This window comes from Stegostoma tigrinum, chromosome 29 (assembly GCF_030684315.1).
Source record: "Stegostoma tigrinum isolate sSteTig4 chromosome 29, sSteTig4.hap1, whole genome shotgun sequence".
NCBI lineage: Eukaryota > Metazoa > Chordata > Chondrichthyes > Orectolobiformes > Stegostomatidae > Stegostoma > Stegostoma tigrinum.
The window spans coordinates 3,000,865-3,024,277 of NC_081382.1; the positions used below are offsets into that span (position 1 = coordinate 3,000,865).

General features: G+C 45.7%; 1 protein-coding gene across 1 annotated transcript in view; it reads right to left on the minus strand.

Moving 5' to 3' along the window:
* Positions 1–11,970: 11,970 nt before the first annotated feature.
* The window catches only part of ndor1 (NADPH dependent diflavin oxidoreductase 1), a 43,825-nt gene continuing 32,382 nt past the window's right edge, over positions 11,971–23,413 (minus strand). The window contains exon 13 of the mRNA XM_059638273.1: positions 11,971–14,585. Coding sequence (XP_059494256.1) covers positions 14,441–14,585 — 145 coding nt within the window. The 3' untranslated portion in view covers positions 11,971–14,440. The remainder of the gene's footprint in view (positions 14,586–23,413) is intronic.

Genomic DNA, 23,413 nt, shown 5'->3' on the forward strand with positions numbered 1-23,413 from the left:
GATCTAACCAATCAGGTAAGCGGTGTGGCCGGGGGCGGGAACGGCAGATGCTGGAGAATCCAAAATAACGAAGCGTGGAGCTGGATGAACAAAGCAGGCCAAGCAGCATCTGAGGAGCGCAAAAGCTGACGTTTCGGGCCTAGACTCTTCACGGGCACTTGAAGCGTTATGTAAATGAATGTTAATAAATAAATCTAAATCAATGTTAATTGATAAATAAATACATGTCTTGTGGTTCTTGCCTGTTTCACTCTTTTAGACCGTGTCCACCAAACTCTGGGTGAGAAAAAAACCTCTCTAAACCCACTGCTCACTACCTAAAAACGCTGATCCTTGGTTATTGATCCCACCACAAAGGGAAGTTTCACCCTACCTAAAAGCAGAAAGAACTGCTGATGCTGCAAATCAGGAATAACAACAGAATTTGCCGGAAAAGCTCAGCAGGCCTGGCAGCATTTATGGTCAAAGGTGTTTCCCTTCAAAAATTTCTCCACGAAGGACAGGTGGTACGGGACGGTCCAACTACTCGGAGTGTTCCACGGCAACAGGGCCAGGTCCATCCTTCGCAACACCGGGGACAGGTAGAACCTCAGTAAGTAGTGACACTTGGTGTTTGCGTACTGAGGATCTATGCACAGCTTGATGCAGCCACACACAAAGGTAGCCGTCAGGGCGAGGGTGGCGTTCGGTACGCCCTTTCCCCTATTTTCCAGGTCTTTGTACATGGTGTCCCTGCGGACCCGGTCCATCCTCGACCACCAAATGAAGTGGAAGATGGCCCGGGTGACCGCAGCGGCACAGGTCCAGGGAATAGGCCAGGTCTGCGCCACATACAACAGTACCGAAAGCCCCTCGCACGTGACAAGCAGGTTCTTACCCGCAATGGGGAGGGACCGGAGCGTCCGCCTGCCCAACTTCTGCTTCAGTTTGGTGATACGCTCCTCCCAAGTCTTAGTGCACGCCCCAGGTCCACCGAACCAAACACCCAGCACCTTCAGGTAGTCTGTCCTGACTGCGAAGGGGATGAAGGAGCAGTCGTCCCAGTTCCCGAAGAACATGGCCTCGCTCTTACCCTATTTGACTTTGGCTCCCGAGGCCAGTTCAAACTGGCCGCAGATGTCCAACAGCCTACTCACCAACCAACGATCAGTGCAGAAGACGGCGACATCGTCCATGTACAGGGAGGTCTTGATCTGAAGGCCTCCGCTGCCTGGGATAGTCACGCCCTTCAGGTTCACGTCCTTCCTGATGGATGCGGCGAAGGGCTCCACACAGCACACGAACAAGGCAGGAGAGAGCGGGCAGCCCTGCCTGACTCCAGATCTGACGGGAAAACTGTCCAATTCCCACCCGTTGATCGAGACTGCACTAATGATGTTTGTGTAGAGCAGCCGGATCCAATTGCGGATGCCCTCCCCGAACCCCAATTTGGAGAGGATGCCCCTCATGTAAGCATGAGAGACCCTGTCGAAGGCCTTCTCCTGGTCCAGGCTGACGAGGCAGGTGTCCACCCGCCTGTCCTGCACGTAGGCGATCGTATCCCTGATGAGCGCGAGGCTCTCAGCGATCTTCCTGCCCGGCACAGCACAGGTTTGGTCAGGGTGAATCACCGACTCCAGGACAGACCTGACCCGGTTGGCTATGACCTTGGCCAGGATTTTGTAGTCCACGTTCAATAGTGAAATGGGACGCTAATTCTTAATTTCTTCCCTCTCCCCCTTCCTCTTGTAAATGAGGGTGTTGATGCCCTTCCTCATGGACTTGCACATTTCCCCTGCCCGAAGCGCACTATCGTACATCTCCAGCAGGTCCTGGCCGACCAGGTCCCACAGAGCGGAATACAGCTCGACCGGTAAGCCGTCGGTCCCGGGAGTCTTATTCCTCTCAAAGGAGTTGAGGGCTCTGGTCAGCTCGTCCAAGGATATCAGCCGGTCCAGCCACTCCCTCATGCTGTCGTCTAAGACCTCCGTGATAGACGACAGGAACGACTCGGAGGCCGTGCTGTCCGTGGGCTTCGCGTCGTACAGTCCGGCGTAGAAGGATCTGCTGATCCTCAAAATGTCGGGTCGAGACGACGTCACCGAGCCGTCGTCCTCCTTCAGCCGGCTAAGCACAGAGCTCTCTTTGTGCACCTTCTGAAAGAAGAAACGCGAGCATGTCTCGTCCTGCTCCACGGAGCGGACCCTTGACCGGAAGATTATCCTGGAGTCCTCCGCGGCGAAGAGCGAGGCTTCCTGGCCCCTTACTTCGTGGAGGTCCTCCGTGACATCCATCCCCATCAACTGCAGAAGGAGCAGGTTCTGCACCCTTTTCTGGAGTTGCAACAGCTTTCCCCGCCTCTCTCTTGCCCTCCGAACACCCTTGAGGACAAAGAACCTCTTGATGTTCTCCTTCACCGTCTCCCACCAGTCGCCCAGAGACTCAAAGAGGGATTTCACAGTTCTCCAACCGGCGTACTCCCTCTTAAGCTCCTCGATGTTCTCTGGGGTCAACAGAGTTGTGTTGAGCTTCCACGTCCCCTTGCCGGCCTGCTGGTCGTCCTGTAAGTAACAGTCGGCCAGCAGGAGGCAGTGGTCAGGGAAGAACACTGGCTCAACGCCAGTGGACCTGACCGAGAACGGCCGTGACACAAACAGGAAGTCTATCCTTGAGCGGATAGACCCATCTGGCTGCGACCAGGTGTATCTCCGCTGTGCTCCGTCTGCAGGGGTGCTGAAGACGTCGAGCAGCTTGGCATCCTTCACCGTGCCCATCAGGAATCTGGACGTGACGTCCAGTTGACTCCCCCAACCCGCTGTCCCCACGCCGGATCTTCCATCTGCATCGATGATGCAGTTGAAGTCTCCGCCTAGGATGACCGGCCTGGACGTAGCCAGCAGGGGTGGAAGCCGCTGCAGGACGGCCAACCGCTCACTCCGTACCACTGGGGCGTACACGTTGATCAGCCTCGGGAGCGTTCCTATAGGTGATGTCAGCCACTAGGAGGCGCCCCCCCCGACCACCTCCTGAACTTGAGAGATGGTGAAGTTGCGCCCCCGCAGCAGAATAGCCAGGCCCGAGGAGCGACAGTCGTTACCCCCCGACCAGATTGAAGGCCCACAGGTCCAGGCGCCCGACCATTTCCCGAACCTGCTGAGGTGCGGTATCCCGCACTCCTGCAGAAACAGGAGGTCCGCCTTGACGGTGTTCAGGTAGGCCAACGTGGACACACATCTTGCAGTGGACTTGACACTGCGCACATTAATGCTCGCAACGCGAACCCCCATTGTGGGCAGTGACCGCAGTACCCTCCCCGAGTCCAAGGTCCAGCCCCTCCATCTGTCCCTTCATGCCCATTGCCCGGGCTAACTGCTGGATGCTCTCCGGGCTCAGGAAACCGTCCGTGCTGCCTTCCGGGTGGCATCCCCCCCCGTCGGGGGTATGGAGGCAGGAGAGTCCGGCTCTGGGTCAGGCTGGAGACGTGCTGTTTCCTCCTTCCCGCCTGGAAGTTCTGGGGGGCCATCTAGGGCCCCAGTGGCACATGGCTGGGTGTCGGAGGGAGCCTCAGGACGCCTCCCGTCACCTGGAATCGGGGTACTGCTTTCCTTCTCCCTTGAGATCTTTAGCTTCTGCTTTGGGCGGGCCTCCTCTGAATCTCCCTCGTCGGAGGAGTTCTTATAGCCCCCCTGTAGCTGCCTCTTCCCGCCTGATGGTTGCGGTGCTGGGGCCCGCCGGTGCGCCTTCCTCCTCGCTTTTTGGACCGTTGTCCATTCCCCTGGGTCACCTGTCGCCTCCTCCATCGACTCCGGGTTGTTTGGGGGGGGGGGGGGTGCGGAGCCTGTAGGGGCGCTTTGCTGGCCTCGGGCCCATCCTGCGGGGCTGGGCCCTCCTGCACGACCTGGCCCTCCTGCACATTAGTGGGGTCCTTGCAGGGGCCTGGTGCCTTCCTCTCCTCCAGGGGGGCTGGCCCTGCATTGCCCCTGCCGGCAACCTGGGCGTAGGTGCTCCCCTGCTGCAGGCATGCCCTATAGAGGTGACCCGTTTCCCCACAAAGGTTGTAGCTTTTTTCTTTTGGGCAATCCTTTGCAAGGTGTCCCTCCTCCCTGCAGATGGTGGCTTCGCAGTCGGCCACCACGTGACCTGACCTACCACAGGCTTGGCAGACTTTAGGTTGCCCTGCGTAGGTCAGGTAGCCCTTGCTCCTGCCGATCGCGAAGCCGGACGGTGGGTGTACGTTGTTCCTGTCCGCGTCCATCCTCAGCGTCACCTTGACCTGCCTCTTAGTGGTCCAGATCCCGAAGGGGTCCATGATGTTGGTTAGGTCCCCTTCTACCTTCACGTACCTTCCAAGGAAGGTCAGGAAATCAACTGCTGGCACATGTGGGTTGTACATGTGTACAGTCACCATACGGCTCCTCTGTGCTGGCATCACAAACAGTGGGACAGCGGTCAATACAGAGAGGGGGCCCTCACCTCCTTTCTCCTTGAAAACCTCCAGGAAGCGCTCGCAAAGCTTGGCACTCCTGAAGGTTACATCGTAAAAACCTCCTCCAGGGAAATCCTGCAGGCAGTAAATGTCTGCAGCAGCGAACCCACAACAGTCCAACAGGACCCTCTTCACGAAGAAGGTGCGGTCCACAGGTGCACCTTCATCCACCTTCTTCACGGAAACACGGATGGTGTTCCGGACCCTCTGACCCGGGGCACGAGCACTCGCCGCAGCCATCGTTGCAGGTTGGCTGCTCCCCCGAACCAGTGTTAGGCCGAAGCCAGCATTAAGATCCACCGGTTGCAAGGGTGCACAGCCAACCCGACGTCTTCCTTCCACCTCCAACACAGTCACTCCTCCTCTCCGTCCACAAAAGACTGGGTCTTTATTTTGTTCCGGATGTAAGCTGGTTCACTGAGCTGGAAGGTTCGTTCCCAGACGTTTCGTCACCATTCTAGGTAACATCATTAGTGAGCCTCTGGTGAAACGCTGGTGTTATGTCCCGCTTTCTATTTATCTGGTTAGGTTTCCTTGGGTTGGTGATGTCATTTCCTGCGTTGGTGATGTCATTTCCTGTTCTTTCTCAGGGGATGGTAGATTGGCTCCAAATCAATGTGTTTGTTGATGGAGTTCCGGTTGGAATGCCATGCTTCTAGGAATTCTCGTGCGTGTCTCTGTTTGGCTTGTCCTAGGATGGATGTGTTGTCCCAATCAAAGTGGTGTCCTTCCTCATCTGTATGTAAGGATACGAGTGATAGTGGGTCATGTCGTTTTGTGGCTAGCTGATGTTCATGTATCCTGGTGGCTACCTTTCTGCCTGTTTGTCCAGCAACAAACCCGAACAAACAGACAAAACGGGCACAGAAACTATAACCACGCTCCCCTACATCAAAGACATTTCCGAAATGACTGCCAGACTACTCGGACCTCTTGGCATCAGGGTAGCCCACAAACCCACCAACACACTAAAACAGCAGCTAATGAACTTAAAAGACCCTATACAGACAACAAGCAAAATGAACGTCATCTATAAAATACCTTGCAAGAACTGTGACAAACACTACATTGGACAAACTGGCAGAAAGCTAGCCACCAGGATACATGAACATCAACTTGCCACAAAACGACATGACCCACTATCACTCATATCCTTACACACAGATGAGGAAGGACACCACTTTGATTGGGACAACACATCCGTCCTAGGACAAGCCAAACAGAGACACACACGAGAATTCCTAGAAGCATGGCATTCCAACCGGAACTCCATCAACAAACACAGTGATTTGGAGCCAATCTACCATCCCCTGAGAAAAAGAACAGGAAATGACATCACCAACCCAAGGAAACCTAAACAGACAAATAGAAAGCGGGACATAACACCAGCGCTTCATCAGAGGCTCACTGATGATGTTACCTAGAATGGTGACGAAACGTCTGAAAACTAACCTTCCAGCTCAGCGAGCAATCTCATGTCCAGAACCTCAACCTGAGCTAAAAATCTTCTCAAAACTCGTTAATAACCCCTGCTGAGCCCTCCTCCTTTAAGTTTTCCATAATTTTCCATGCAAGTGAACTCCCCATGCCACTATACAGTTTAAAGCTTTATCCACAGCCCTAGTTATGCAATTTGCCATGCCTCTGGACTCAGCATGATTCACATGGAGACCAGCCCATTGGAACAGCTCCCTCCTTCCCCGGTACTGATGCCAATGTCCCATGAATTTGAACACATTTCTCCAACACCAACCTTTGAGCCATATGTTTACCTCTTTAATCATGTTGACCCTATTCCAACTGGTCATGGTTCGAGTAGTAATTGGAGATTATTACCTCTATGTTTCTGATTTTTAATTTAGCTCGTAGCTGCTCATATTCCCTCAGCGGAACATGTTTCCTCAGTCTACCTATTTCGATCATGTCAACTGGATCTTTTCAGTTTCCCTCCCACTCCAAGTTTCTCTGCAGCCCAGGTTAGATTTTTTGAATTCAGGCACCAGGCCTTCTGATTTCTCTCCACAGATACTGTCAGACATAGTGAGCTTTTCCAGCAATTTCTGTTTTTGTTCCTAGTCTAACTAGATTCTCTCCATAGCTGAATTACTCCAACGGGGCAATATCCTTAGAAATTTCTGCACCCTCTCTCGTGCAAACACATTCTTCCTATACTGTGGTAACCAGAACTGCAGACATACTCCAGCTGTGGTCTAACTAATGATATAATTCATATCCATCATAACATACTGGCTCATGTATTCAATGTCCTGACTAATAAAGTATGCTATAGCACCTTTTAACCACTTTCTGTACCCTTCCTTCAATGATCTGCGCGACTTGATCACCAAGGTCCCTCTGATCCCTTGTACTTCCTGGGGTTCCATCAGTCAATGTGTATTCCCTTGCTTCGTTAGTCCTCTCTGACCAGAGAAGACAGGCGTGAGCTGCTCTTCCAATCCCAGGCTGGGTTTAGATTAGATGACCTACAGTGTGGAAACAGGCCCTTCGGCCCAACAAATCCACACCGCCCCTTGAAACATCCCACCCAGACCCATCCCCTTATAACCCACACACCCCTGAACACTGCAGGCAATTTAGCATGCCAGTCCATCTAACCTGCACATCTTTGGGCTGTGGAGGAAACCGGAGCATAGAGCATAGAACATAGAACAATACAGCACAGAACAGGCCCTTCGGCCCTCAATGTTGCGCCAACTTGTGAACTAATCTAAGCCCATCCTCCTACACTATCCCATCACCATCCATATGCTTATCCAAGGACTGTTTAAATGCCCCTAACGTGGCTGAGTTAACTACATTAGCAGACGCCCTTACCACTTTCTGAGTAAAGAACCTGCCTCTGACATCTGTCTTAAATCTATCACCCCTCAAATTGTAGCTATGCCCCCTTGTACAAGTTGACGTCATCGTCCTCAGAAAAAGACTCTCACTGTCCACCCTACATAATCCTCTGATCATCTTACCATCACCATAGCTAGTATACTTGCTGTGTCTCTTATGTTTATTTTGTTGTGCAAAATTATTTTACTCCTTCCCTCCATCTTACCTGCTTAAGGTCTCAGAATAGAAAAACAGCAGGAGCCCAAAAGTGAAGATAAGGATCAGCTGTGGATCAAACCCGGAGGAAACCCACACAGACACAGGGAGAATGTGCAAACTCCACACAGACAGTCACCCGAGGCAGGAATTGAACCCGGGTCCCTGGTGCTGTGAGGCTGCAGTGCTAACCACTGAGCCACTGTTTCTCCTGTGTTTGTTACTGATAGGCTCAATACTAAGTCTATCAGCACCAAATACTGGGAGATAGTGAGCTGTGATTGGAGAAGCAATGAGCAGGACTGGGGAGTATGACAGGAGCAGTAGTGTGGGTATTCAGAGTGCGTAGATGAGTAATGTGGATGGTAAGAGGTTGAGGAGTTCTGGGAGCTATATACCATTTTCCCAAGGCCAGGATAAATCAGACATCCGCCTGATGAATCTAGGAATGTTGGTGGTGAGAGAGATGTGGATGCCACAAAGGGAGTGGGGTTAGCAGGGAGACTGTGAAGAATGATTGGAGACAAGGAGCCTTATTACAACTGAGGATGAAGGTACGCACTTTAGCTCTCGTCCATAGGTCACAATATAAAATAAAAATGTGTTACCAAGTTGGCCAGTTAAACACCTTATTTATTTAGATTTTATGAAGCTATGTTATCAATGTTTCTTTATTAAAGACATTTAATTGGTTTATTATCAAATCAAAATGCATTCAATGAAGATGCAACATCTGGCTAGCATTCGCAGTGTGTAATATGAAAATGTTCAATATTAAAAAAACCTTTCTGGCTATTCTTGAAAGCAAAAGTGATAACATAGAACATTGAGGCCTGTCATTTCTGATGTTTTGGCACATGTAGTCAAGTCATTCATCACATGGTTGCCCCGGAGTCTTGGCAGACATAGCTTGTTCAGCAGATACCTGATTTTTTTATTCATTCACAGAACATGGTCTTTGTTGACTGAGCCAGCCTTTTTAAGCCCATTCCTAATTGCAATTGAGAAAGTAACAGTGAGCTGCTTTCTTGAACTGCTGCAGCTAAATATACCCATAATGCTGTTGAGAGGGTATTCCAGGATTTTGACCCAGTGGAGAGTTTGTTGACAAACCAAAAACAGAAATTGGGAATAAATGGGTCTTTTTCCAGATGGAAGATATGATGATAGTCAAGGTATACCAAAGAGATTAGTGTAGTCAAGATTCAAGCCAATGGCAACGAGAAGTTTCTCATGTTGCATTTCCTTCTTTTGTCAATTATTTTAAATGTGTATCCCCTGGTTTACAATTCTTCCTCTAATGGGATGGTTTCTCTCCATGCACTCTGTCCAGAACTCAATTTTGAGCACCATGGTGAATTGAAAAGGAATTCAGTATTTGCATTGTTGGATGACTTGGTAACATTCTCTTCTCCCTCTCAGGAAGTTCCTCATCTCCAAACAATTCCCATAATCTTGTTCTGAATCTTTGTGTTGCCTTCACATCCATCCTAAAGTATATCACCAAGAACTGCACATAATATATCATGAAGCCAAACTGTGTTTTATATAAATGCAACATAACCTCTCCTTGTTTTTGCTGATAAACATTTTGTCAAAGCTTGTTATCTTGAGCTTATCAGAACAAATGCAAGAATACAAAACTTCCAACAATTACCAGTTATATGGGAGAAAGGAGTCCCAACTAGTAGGAAAGTCAACTCAGATATTGCTTTTCCTAACACTAATTAAGGTGTTAGGTGTTAATAGGTTCAACTTTTCTATCACTTTATATAGGAAACACATTAACTATCTGATGGTTCTCTGGGACTGCTTCTACTTTTATTAATAGAATACTTTCCATACATAAAGCCATTTAGACTGTGTATCCTCATCAGATCTCCATAACAGGAACTGAGTTGGTCCCACTTCCCCAGCATTTTTCCACAGCCTTACAAATCTTTATCTTCAGATATTCAATTTTTTTGAAAGCCTCAATTGAACCTGTCTCGCTCAGTCTCTGGCAGTGCAGTCGAGATCCAAACCACTCACTGCATAAAAAGGTTCTTCCCCTATTGTCTCTGGTTCTTCTGTCAATCACCTTAAATTATAGAACATAGAACAGTACAGCACAGAACAGGCCCTTCAGCCCAAGATGTTGTGCCGACCATTGATCCTCATGTATGCACCCTCAAATTTCTGTGACCATATGCATGTCCAGCAGTCTTTTAAATGTCCCCAATGACCTTGCTTCCACAACTGCTGCTGGCAACGCATTTCATGCTCTCACAACTCTCTGTGTAAAGAACCCGCCTCTGACATCCCCTCTATACTTTCCTCCAACCAGCTTAAAACTATGACCCCTCGTGTTAGCCTTTTCTGCCCTGGGAAATAGTCTCTGGCTATCAACTCTATCTATGCCTCTCATTATCTTGTATGCCTCAATTAGGTCCCCTCTCCTCCTCGTTTTCTCCAATAAAAAGAGTCTGAGCTCAGTCAACCTCTCTTCATAAGATAAGCCCTCCAGTCCAGGCAGCATCCTGGTAAACCTCCTCTGAACCTTCTCCAAAGCATCCACACCTTTCCTATAATAGGGCGACCAGAACTGGACACAGTATTCCAAGTGCGGTCTAACCAAAGTTTTATAGAGCTGCAACAAGATCTCACGACTCTTAAACTCAATCCCCCTGTTAATGAAAGCCAAAACACCATATGCTTTCTTAACAACCCTGTCCACTTGGGTGGCCATTTTAAGGGATCTATGTATCTGCATACCAAGATCCCTCTGTTCTTCCACACTGCCAAGAATCCTATCCTTAATCCTGTACTCAGGCTTTCAAATTCGACCTTCCAAAATGCATCACCTCGCATTTATCCAGGTTGAACTCCATCTGCCACCTCTCAGCCCATCTCTGCATCCTGTCAATGTCCCGCTGCAGCCTACAACAGCCCTCTATACTGTCAATGACACCTCCAACCTTCGTGTCGTCTGCAAACTTGCTGACCCATCCTTCAATCCCCTCATCCAGGTCATTAATAAAAATTACAAACAGTAGAGGCCCAAGGACAGAGCCCTGTGGAACCCCACTCACCACTGACTTCCAGGCAGAATATTTTCCTTCTACTACCACTCACTGTCTTCTGTTGGCCAGCCAATTCTGTATCCAAGCAGCTAAGTTCCCCTGTATCCCATTCCTCCTGACCTTCTGAATGAGCCTACCATGGGGAACCTTATCAAATGCCTTGCTGAAGTCCATATACACCACATCCACAGCTTGACCCTCATCAACTTTTCTAGTCACATCCTCAAAAAACTCGATAAGGTTTGTGAGGCATGACCTGCCCCTCACAAAGCCGTGTTGACTGCATTTAATCAAGCCATACTCTTCCAGATGGTCATAAATCCTATCCCTCAAAATCCTTTCCAACACCTTGCAGACGACAGACGTGAGACTTACTGGTCTGTAATTGCCGGGGATTTCCCTATTTCCTTTCTTGAAGAGAGGAATTACATTTGCCTCTCTCCAGTCCGAGGGTACGACTCCAGTGGAGAGCGAGGATGCAAAGATCTTCGCAAGTGGCGAAGCAATTGCATTTCTCGTTTCCCAAAGCAGCCGAGAACAAATCTGGTCTGGGCCTGGCGACTTGTCAATCTTAATGTTTGACAAAATTTTCAGCACATCAGCTTCCTCTATCTCTATCCATTCCAGCATGCACACCTGCTCTTCAAAGGTTTCAATCACTACAAAGTTCATTTCTTTCGTAAAGACAGAAACAAAAAACTCATTTAGGGCTTCCCCTACCTCCTCAGACTCCACATACAAGTTCCCTATGCTATCCCTGATCGGCCCTACTCTTTCTTTGACCATTCTCTTATTCCTCACATAAGTGTAAAATGCCTTTGTGTTCTCCCTAATCCGTTCTGCCAAGCCTTTCTCGTGCCCCCTCCTGGCTCTCCTCAGACCATTTTTGAGCTCTTTCCTCGCCTGCCTGTAATCCTCTAGAGCTGAGCTTGACCCTTATACTCTCAACATTTCCACCAACGCACACAACTTCTTCCAATCTACTTTGTTGAGATCCTGCATGATTTTGAGAATAATAACATCTCAGGTTGAATTCCATGGAACTGTCTCCAAGTGTGGGCTAAGCAGAGATTCCTGTAACCTAAAATTGTATCAGAAATAATGGGAACTGCAGATGCTGGAGAATCCAAGATAACAAAGTGCCTTTCCATCTTCGGTCCGCCTCCCACTCTCTCCCTATTTATTCCAGAACCCTCTCCCCATCCCCCTCTCTGATGAAGGGTCTAGGCCCAAAACGTCAGCTTTTGTGCTCCTGAGATGCTGCTTGGCCTGCTGTGTTCATCCAGCTACACACTTTGTTATCTTCCTGTAACCTAACTTGCCTACAAATGTAGTCAGTGTCAAAAACACTGGATTCAAATGCTGAATTAAAACACAGCAAAGCAGTAAAGGCATGAAAAAGAATTTATTCTATTTGTTCACAGCTTATAATGATTTACAAAAATCCATGGTTTTGGATCAAGAAAGGCTGAGAGTCAACTCGTGGAATCACAATGAGTAATATGGTGCATGCAATTCAGTGCCAGTGTGGTGTCAGATATGTAGGCCATGAGCCCCAACGACTAGTAGCTCACACCCAACAACCTGTTTGCAACACATTGTACTCAATCAGTCCATGCTTCCAAATCTAAGAACTTAGGGTCCTTCATTAGATGTGATTCCACGTCTGAACATCACTTCTCCAGCAATCCCAAATGTACCCAGAATTATACTAACACCAAATTAAGATCATCAGAATGACTCACTTACATGTGCTAGAAACTATATTTATTCACACACACCATCTTGTCCTCTGCAAACAGAAAGAACAAGTTCATTCAATTAAACAAAGGCCTGAGAGGCAACTGTGCCTTTTTTCATTCCCCTAGCCACACCTCAACCAGAGTCAATTTTCCCGTTTTCAATTTAAATTAAACCTTGGGATCAACAACTTTCCCAATTTAATAACTTTGCATTCTCCATGGCAATACCTCAACCAAGCAGAGTCCAGCTACCAATGAATTTGCAAGCACCCTCTTCTCATGCAATATATTGTTCCCTTTGAGATTTGGTATTCTTAGATCTCTCCTGAAGCATTTGATAGCGCGTCTCTTTCATTTACAGCAATACTTACATTCTGTGCTTTCAGGTTCCATTATTTGTTGATTATTTCCCTTCTGGTTATATTTTTGATCTTTTATTCTCATGTCATGCTCCGTCAACTCAGTTCCCTTGTAAACACCAAAGATTACTGATTAGTCATTATTAAGGGTTTGTATTATAAGGATAGGCTGGGACTTTTCTTGCTGGAGCGTAGAAGGTTGAAGGGTGACCTTACTGAAGTTTCTAAAATCATGAGGGGTGTAAATAAGGTGAATAACAAGGGTCTTTTCTTTACAGAGGGGGAGTTCAAAACTAGAGGGCACTTTTTAAGGTGAGGGACAGTTTTTTTTTTAATACACAGAGGGTGGTTTGTGTGTGAACTGGCAGAGGAAATGGCATATGCAGGTACAGTTACAACATTTAAACAGACATTTGGACAGGTACTTGAATAGGAAAGGTTTGGAGGGATATGGACCAAACGCAGGCAAATGGGACTAGTTTGGTTTGGGAACATGGTCGGAGTGGACTAGTTGGACTGAAGGGTCTGAATTTGTGCTGTATCACTCTACGACTCTAACATCCATTGATAAATAATGATATCACAATGGCTGGAAGAATGAAAGAGTTTATCATGTGTGACCTATAAAACTCATCCTGATTTTACTTACTATTTGGGTATTTTTTGGAATATCTTAGTTTTTCTTTTTATACTCTTCATTAATTTTTGTAGTTTTGACTTTTTTTTCGGACTTTCTTCCCAATCTTTTCATATTCCCTTTTGTTATCAATGTCTTTAGTGTCTGTGTAACCACTGTGTTTCCTTTCCTTTAGGTTAAATTGTCCCTTCATCTGTCTATTCATCTCTGGTGTATCATTACTGGCTAGCTCATTCTTGCTTTCTGTTGCAACGTATTGCTCCAGTATTCAGTTATTGTAGTCTTCTGATCTCAAGAGCAGCCATTAACCTTGTCATCAGCTCAGTGTCCAGGCTGTCTTTGACCCTGTTGCCTTGGGATGATGGTATCTGTCAGGTGCTCAGTTTTTTTCCCTTCTCCTGTACAGAGATTTGACACAGGAGCAAGTCCAGCTGGGGTGGAGCAGCTTGCTGGCTCTGGAACAGCGTGTCACTGTTGTACCTGTTTGGAGAGAGTGGGTAATAGTTGACTCTGGTTGAGGGTGGAGTGGTAGCCTGAAATGGGAGAGGACAAGAAGCATGCACTTCCAGGAATGAACACAAGGTTGTCATCAGATCCAGCCTTTCATTGCTCCACAGCTCCAGCCTCTATGTGGAAGCTGTGTCAGGGTAAAAAAACACGACAGGTAAGCCACAGTTCATTTGGAAGCTTTCCCTGAATGGCTGGGGTTCCAGCAGCAGAAGTATGGAGGAGTTTCTTGAAGATGTGGTCTTTGAGTTTATCATAATCAGCATCAATATCACATACAAAAAGTATCAGTATTCAATCTTCAGCCCACTGGTATATGTCTCCATTTTATTTGGAATCTTCAATATCCTCACAGTTGACTGAGGAATCTGTGATTTGCTGAAACAATTTTGTGAATGATAAATTACAACACTACACAATCACTTTCTTTTCAGTCCCTTGGCAGGGGGGTGAGGTGCGCGATCAAGTTGGGAACCAATCCAGAGTTAGGTTCTATGCAATGGGACTATACTCGCTGTCACTCCATTTCAGAAGGACAGAATGTACAGCTTGGATTCCAAACCTGGTCTGGGTGACACACAGCTGTCTGTACCCAATACACCCTGGGATGGTCAGGACCAGGTCTCCGTTTGGAATCGACCACATCGTTCCAGTTCCATGAGAAGCTGCTCAGACTCGGGCTCTGAGAGGCCACCTTCCGACTGGAAAACAGACTGCAGGGAATCTGTGACCTGTGTTGGCATCATCTTAGCATTTCTGTGGGCAAGAGAAAATAGAACAATGCGGATTTGGCAAAGAGTCATACAAGAGCAGAAATATCTTAAACAACAAGCTTTGAGTATATATAATAGGAAAATCAGGAAAAAAAACTTTTCCCAGACAGTAGTTTAGAATGAGGAACTCAGTAGCAAAGGGAACAGTGGAGATGCATTTAAGTGGAATCTCAAATGAAAGGTGAGTCGTGAAAGGAAACCAGCATGCTGTAAAGGAGTCCTTAGACACGGAAGCAGTGTGCCCTCATAAAACAAAACCTGGACAAATATTCAGGCTTCTTGGGCTCTTAGGCAGCGAGCAATATTTGTGTCATACAAGACAGAATCTTTCCATCATCCCGTGATATTCAATGGCACTACCATCACTGAATCCCCCATGATTAATAGCCTGGAGTTATCATTGACCAGAAACTGAACTGAACCAACAGTTTAAATACTGTGGCTATTAAACCAGATCAGTGGCTTGGAATTAAGTGGCAAGTGACTTAGGAGTGTAATGGAATATTCTCCACTTGCCTGGGCATGTGCAGCTTCAACAACACTCAAAAGGCTCAGCACCATACTGGGCCAAGCAGTCTGTTTGATTGGCAAATCCTTCTACCACCTTCAATATTCACTCACTTCACCACTGACACACAACTGCAGCAGTGCATTAATATACAAGACACACTGTAGCACACTGCCAAGGCTCCTTTGGCAGGATCATCCAAACACATGACCCCTATACCTCAAGGATAAAGGCGGCAGCAGATACGTGGGAACACCACTTGCAAGTTCCCCCTCAAGCCTCTCATGATCCTGACTCAGAAATATATCACTGTTTCTTCAGTGCTGCTAGTTCAAAATCATGAAACTCCTTCCCGAACAGCACTCGGGGTTGTACTGACGCCACACAGACTGCTGTGGTTCCAGGTGGCAGCTTACCACCACCACCTACAGGGCAAATTAAGGATGGGTAATAAATGCTCACCCAGCCTCTAATACCCTCATCTCAAGAGCAAATAAATACCCAAATGTGTATGATGGGAGAATCCTCGTGTAATATGTCAGCACTGACACAAACCTATAGGTCAGAATGGCATGTTTGCATTATAAATACTTTATAGTCTAGAACATGATGAAGCAGGATCATCCCAACTTCAGCATCTCCTTGAAGGTCGAAAGGATCATGAATTCCTTTGCAGCTGATATTTTTATGAAGCTTTGATTCTGGCCCATTGCAACAAATGTCAGGAGACCCAGACGACTGAAGGTGGTGTTCTGCGAAGGGTCACTAGACCTGAAACACAAACTCTGCTTTCTTTCCACAGATGCTGCCAGGCCTGCTGAGTTTGCCCAGCAATTTTTGGTTCTGTTTGTGACCCAGACTACCATCTATCTGCTGTTGTGAAGGGACTTGTGTCCAAAGAGGCAAAGATAAGTGACAAAACAAATCTCCATAATTGACTGAAACAAAGTATATATCTGAGTCAGTGCTGGCGACGTAAACGGAGGGTTCAGTGCTAGGTACACAGACCTAGCTACGACATTACAAGCATTCATTGAACCTGAATCATGAACGTCTCATTAGGAACAGGAGTAGGCTGATCAGCTTCTCAAGCCTACTCCAAAACTGAATGAGATCACAGCTGATCCAATTACTCCACATTCCTGTCCATTTCCAACAACCTTTCACTACCCACCCCGGCCCTCCCCAGTTCCCTATCAAGAATTGATCTACATCTCCCTTAAAAAACATTCAAGGACCTCTAACTGAGATCTTCTGAAAGAGTGAGATTGTGAGAATTATTTTCCTCATCTGTGTCTTAAATGGGCAATCTCTTCTTTTTACACGGTAACCGCTACATCTACATTCTCCCACAACAGAAAGTTGTTTTTATACTTCTGAATTCCAGTGGATACAACTCTGTCCTGTCCAAACATTTCTGATAAGACAATCTGCCCATGTCAGGTCAAGTAAATTCAAGTAAATCAACTTTCAACTGTTCCCAATGTATTTATATCTGTTCTTATAAAAAGGAGACATACATATGTGAATACAAAATATTAGAAGTAGGCTATTCAGCCCTCCAAGCCTGCTCTGCCATTCAATATGATCACGGCTGATCTGTTCATGTTTTGAATTCCATCTACCCTGCTAATTTCTGATTCAACTACATATCTACCCAACTCTGCCTTAAAAATATTCAATGACCCTGCTTTTGTGGTCTTCTGAGGTAGTAAATTCCAAAGTGTCAAAACACTCAGGAAAAAAAATTCTCCTCATCTCTGTCCTAAAAACGGCAACTCCTAATTTTAAAACCCTAGTTCAGAGTAACACAGAAAGAAGAAACACATTTTCCATGTTCACTTGTTAAGATGGTTCAGGATCTTGTACACTTCAATCAAATCATCTTTTTTCTTCTAAATACCAGTGGAAGCAAGCCTAGCCTGTTCATTTTATCGTCATATGACAACTTATTCATTCCAAGTATCACTTTAGGAGTTATATAAAGGTGCTGGAAAAGAAACTGCAAGCTTAAGGACCAGGAGCAGTTTAGAATTCCGTACTATAAGGATTCTATGGTTTATGAATTCAATAAATGAGAATCAGGACTTAGATTAAGAGGGGGAACAGAGTAGCGTGTCAAGCTGCAAAGAACATAAAGTAGATTGTACAAGCTTCTATGAATACGTAAAAAGGAAAATTAGTAACGTAATCCTGTACACAGCAATCCAGATGTGGCCTCACTAATGCCCTGTATACATATTTTTTCTTTTCTAATTAACCTGTTCAGAGACGTTATTACACATCTTTGGAGCAGGTCCAACTTGGATTCCCAGGCCTCCTGGTCCAGGCATAGGGCCATTAGCACTGCACCACAAGAGCTCTTACTAATGTCTTATAAGCTTTATGGGAGCAGCGATGGGAGTGGGATTCACATTTGCGCAGCTGACACTGGATCAGCTGTCTACCACCTAAACTCAGCTTTCTCATTTCACACACTAATGCCTTCTTTAACTGAAGCATGACTTCCCTGTGAACGTGCTCAATTCCCCTTGCAATTGACAATGGCATTGGCTTTCCTCATGACTTGCTGTACCTTGTTGCTAACCTTTTGCAATTCGTGCATTAGGACACCCATATCCCAATGCATCTAAGAGCTCTGCAATCTCACATCATTTAGATAATATGCTTCTGTTTGTAATCTTCTTACCAAAGTAGATGATTTCATATTTTCTCACATTATCTGCCACTTACCAGATCTTTGCCTGCTCACTTAATCTATTCACATCCCCATGTAGCCTCCTTTAAGTCTTCTTCATAATTTACTTTCCTATCTATAGGTAATCAGCAAATCCCTTCATCCGAGTTACTTATGCAACTTATAAAATGTTTAGGCTCCAGCACTGGTTAGGTGTGGTGCTGGAGGACTGGAGCGTGGCTAATGTCGGGCCTTTATTTAAGAAAAGCTTTAAGGAGAAGCCCAAGAACTACAGACTGGTGAGTCTGACATCAGTGGTGGATGAGTCGTTGGAGGAAATTCTGAGAGATAAGATTTACACACATTTGGAAAGACAAGGGATAGAAAGACAAGACGAGATCAGGGATAGTCAACCTGGCTTTCTGTGTGGGAAGTCATGTCTCACAAACTTAATTCAGTATTTTTGAGGACATGATCAATAAGACAGACGAGGAAAGAGCAGTATATGTAGTTTACCTGGACTTTAGTAAAGCCTTTATCAAGGTTCCACATGGTAGACGGGTTAGTAAAGTTAGATCACATGGGATTCAGGGAAAGCTTGCCAACTGGATACAAAATGGGCTTGATAGTAGGCCTGTGACCAGGTGTTCCACAGGGGTTGGTGGTGGGTCAACTTTTGCTGTTCATTTATATAATTGATTTGGATGAGAATATAGCAGCCATGATTAATACATTTGCAGATGACACCAAAATTGATGGTATAGTGGACAGTGGAGAAGGTTATCTAAGATTACAAAGGGATCTTGCTCAATTGGGTCTACAGGTGTGTGGCTGGAAAAACACAGCAGGTCAGACAGCATCGGAGGAGCAAGGAAGTCAACGTTTCGGGCTGAAACCCTTCTCAGGGCTGGGACAGGGGAGGGGAGCCCAGAAATAAACACAGGTAGGGGTGTGGGGCTGAGGAAGGGTAGGAGAGATGCTGATAGATGGATGCGGTTAGGGGGTTGTTGTGATTGGTCTGTGGGAGGGGTGAAGCAGATAGGTGAGTAGGAATATGGACAGGTTGGGTTAGGTCAGGGAGGTGAGGGGGAGGGCTGGACATGGGATAGGGCTGAGGATGGGGGGATTTTGAAGCTGGTTAAGTCAATGTTGAGTCCACTGGGCTGTAAGCCCACGAGGCAAAATATCAGGTGTTGTTCCTCCAATTTACATTTGGCCTCACTCTGACAGTAGAGGCAACCAAGGATGGATATGTTATCGGGGAGTGGGAAGGGGAATTAAAATGGATGGCAACTGGAAAGTCAGGTTGCTTGACATGTGCAGGTCTCCTGATATAAAGGAGGCCACATCAGAAGCAACAGATGCAATATATCAGGTTGGATGACGGGCAGGTGAATCTCGGCCAGATCTGGAAGGAATGTTTGGTGCCTTGGTTGGAGCTGAGAGGGGAGGTGTAGGGGCAGGTGTTGCACCTCTTGCAGTTTTTCTCTACAGGCACTGTAGACAATGATTGGGTCCAAATTGTGAAGGTCTGAAAGGAATCCATGGGGGATGGACTGTCTGTGCAGACAGGCACTGAGGAAGGTGACATGGGTTTAGTATTGATATTGCTACAGAATGTGGTTGAAGAGCTTCAGGGCAGAGGAGACAATCGGAGATTGCAGTGGGAGAGAGACTCACTGAGCTCTCTATGGAGGGAGGAGGAAAACTTCTTCAATAGGCATCCTTAGAAGGGACTTGGCAGTGTTGGTTTTCATCGACTTTGAGACAATAAGGACTGTAGTTGCTGGAATGTGCAGTCCTTATTGTCTCCTTGATCAATTGGGTCAATGGACTGAGGAGTGGCAGAAGGAATATAATTTGGATAAGTATGTTGTGTTGCATTTTGATAACAGGAACAAGGGCACAACTTATACAGTTAATGGTAGGACCCTGGGTAATGTTGTTCAACAGAGAGACCTAGGGGGTTCAGGTACACAGATTGTTGAAAGCCAAGTCTCAAGTAAAGAGGATGGTTAAGAAGGTGGTTAAGCATGCTTGACTTCATTGCTCAGATGTTTGAGTATAGGATAAAAGCTGAAAGAACTGCGGATGCTGTAAATCAGGAACAAAAACAGAGTTGCTGAAAAACTTCAGCAGGTCTGGCAGCATCTGTGAAGGAAAAAACAGAGTGAACATTTCAGGTCCGGTGACTCTTGCTCAGAACGGCGTTCTGAGTATCAGGCCTGAGGGAGGGTCACTGGACCCAAAACGTTTACTTTGTTTAACTCTGTACTTTTTCAGCAACTCTGTTTTTGTTCTTTGAGTATAGGAGTTGGTATGTCATGTTTGGGTCATGCAGGATGTTGGTGAGACATCTTCTGGAGTAGTGTACAGTTCTAGTCTCCCTGCTAGAGGTAGAATATTATAAAAGATTTACAAGGAAGTTGCCAGGACTTGAGGGTTTAAGTTACAGGAAGAAGCTGGATACGCTGCCTTTCTTCACTACAGCGGAGAAGGTTAAGGGATGACCTTGTAGAGATTTATAAAATCATGAAAGGCATAGATAAGAGGAATAGCAAAGGTAGGGGAGTTCAAAACTGGAGGACATATTTCTAAGGTGAGAAGAGAAAGATTTAAAAGGGATGCGATGGGACAAGTTTTTCACACAAAAGGTGGTTTGTGTGTGAAACAAACTGACAGAGGAAGTTGTAGATGCAGTACAGTTAGAACTTTTAAAAGACATTTGGACAAGTACATGAATAGGAAAGGTTTAGAGAGATATGGGTCAAACGCAGGCAAATGGGACTATTTTAGTTTGGGAAACTTGGTCAGCATAGGTCAGTGAGCTAAAGGGTCTGTTTCCATGCTGTATGACTCTATGGTCATCGAAGCACGCCAAGTGGTTTCATCTTAACAATCTATAAAAGACGTATTTGAGCCTCCTCACTGTTCCCTGTTAGCAAAGTCTGGGAAAGTCACTCTGATTTTTCTCCACATATGTTGCCGGTCTTGCTGAGCTTTTCTAGCAATTTCTATTTTTGTCTGATTTACAGCATCCGCAATTCTTTCGGGTTCTATCTATGCCTCTATGTTATGCCCTACACGATGACATTTTATTTTCTGCAATAATCTTTGATGTGGCACCTTATCCACAGCATGTTAATTCAAATAGCTCTAATTAATTGCTAAGCATGATTTATCTTTCACAAGACTTTGTTTATACTGGTTATACAACCAATTGACCACAGGATTAGATAGGGTGGACAGTGAGAGTCTTTTTCCGAGGATGATGACTTCACCTTGTACAAGGGGGCATAGCTACAAATTGAGGGGTGATAGATTTAAGACAGATGTCAGAGGCAGGTTCTTTACTCAGAGAGTGTTAAGTGCGTGGAACGCCCTGCCTGCCAATGTAGTTAACTCAGCCACATTAGGGGCATTTAAACAGTCCTTGGATAAGCATATGGATAATGATGGATAGTGTAGGGGGAGGGGCTTAGATTAGTTCACAGGTCGGCGCAACATTGAGGGCCGAAGGGCCTGTTCTGCGCCGTATTGTTGTATGTTCTATGTTCTACTGCCTAGTTACTTTGTACTTTTCTAAGCATCCTGCTATACATATTTAAGCATAGTTTCTGACGTGCTCCCTTGGACAGATATTAATCTAGCTGGCGTATAGTTCCTTGCCTTCTGCCCCTCCCTTTTTGAATAAACGGAGTTACATTCAATGGTTTTCAATCTAACAGAACCTTCTCAGAATCTAGGAAATTTTGAAAAATTGAAATCAACACATCAACTATCTTATTAATCTCTCGTTTGTAAACCCTGCTTTGAAGTCCAACAAGATTCAGGAACCTGTCAGCCTAAAATTTGCTTGGTACCGTTTCCCTGGTGATTAAATTTTGTGTTCCTCCTTCCCTATCATTTCCTGATTTATAGTTATTTCTGGGATGTCACTTTATCCTCTTATACTGAAGAGCAAAACAAAACATCTGTTCAATTCATCTGCCATCTACTTATTTCCTGTTATTAATATTCCAGCTCAATTTCTATCAAACCAGCGCTCATTTTATTATCTCCAACCAGCTTGCTCTTATTCACTAATTTATCCTCCATTAATTCTTTGGTCATTCTTTGCAATTTTTAAAAGAATTTTCCAATCTTCTGACCTGCATCAATCTTTACATAATCATATACTTTCTCTTTGAGGTTGATAGTTTCTTTAACATTTTTTTAGTTAACCATTGATAGAATTCCATGACAAGGACCTTTCTCATTGTAGTTTGTCTATTCTTTAGCTATGTCTACTTCTATGGACTGATAATTGCCTCTATTTAAGTTTAAAAGCTGGTGCACTTCTCAGAGCTTTGCCCTGACCAATCACGGTCAATGTGCCTGATTTAAGAATTAAACAAAGCCTGGCAGTTAACTGTCAGTTAGCATTGATGGGAGTATTCTCCATGGCAATACCACTACCAATCAAATTCCACTTGCATGGGAGGACAGTGCTGATTGGCAGTATAAATGCCTCTTTTCCACTTGAATTGAAATTCTTGCAAATGTCCCGAGTTGAAGAAAAACAAATCTGATCTGTTAGTTGTAAGATCACTGTGACTTGCAGCTTTTGCTGTGTGGCACACAAGTAGCCCTGTTTAATGGCTTCACCAGAATGACATTGCATTTTTAGATATGCCTGATGTTCCTCCTGTCATGGTTTTCTGTACTCTTAATTGAGCCAGGTTTGAACCCTTGGCTTGATGGTAATTGTTGAGTGGGGGATATGCCGGGCTATGAGGTTGCAGATTGTGCTGGGCTCATGGATGCCCAGTCTTAAGTTGCTAGATCTGTTCAAAGGCTGCCCCATTTAGCACGGTGATAATACCACACAACATGATAGAGCTTATTCTCAAAGTGAAGGTGGGGCTTCGTCTCCACAAGGACCATGAAGTGGGTCACTCTTACCGATAGTCATGGACAGATGCATCTGCAGCTGGCAGATTGGTAAGGATAAGGTCAAGTATGTTTTTCCCTCACCACCTGCCACAGACCCAATTTAGCAGCTATGTCCTTTAACACCTGGTCAGCTCGATCAGTAGTACTACTGCCAAGCCATTCTTGGTGATAGACATTGAAATCCTCCACCCAGAGTACATGCAGCCTTGCCACCCTCAGTGCTTCCTGTAAGTATTGTTCAACATAGAGAAGTATTGATTAATCAGCCGAGGGAGGATGGTATATGGTAATCAGCAAGAGGTCCATCTGGTTTCACTTTTTTTTAAAAAGAAAAACGTGTCTAGTGATAAATACATCCTGGGCCATATCAGCAGGTAGTTAAGAGTCAATCACATTTCTGTCGGTCTGGAGTCACACATAGGTCACACCAGGTAAGGATGGCAGATTTCTTTCCTTAAAGGATATGTGTGAAGTAGTTGCATTTTACAGACAATTGAAAGCAGTTTCATAAGTCATTACATTCATAATTACAGATTTTTATTGAATTCAAATTGCACCATCTAACATGGCAAGATTTGAACTTGGGTCCCCAGAATATTACCCAGGTATCTGGATTAACAGTCTATTGATAATCCCACTAGGTCATCACTTCCGCACATATGTAGACGAAAACTCCCATGATTATTGTTGT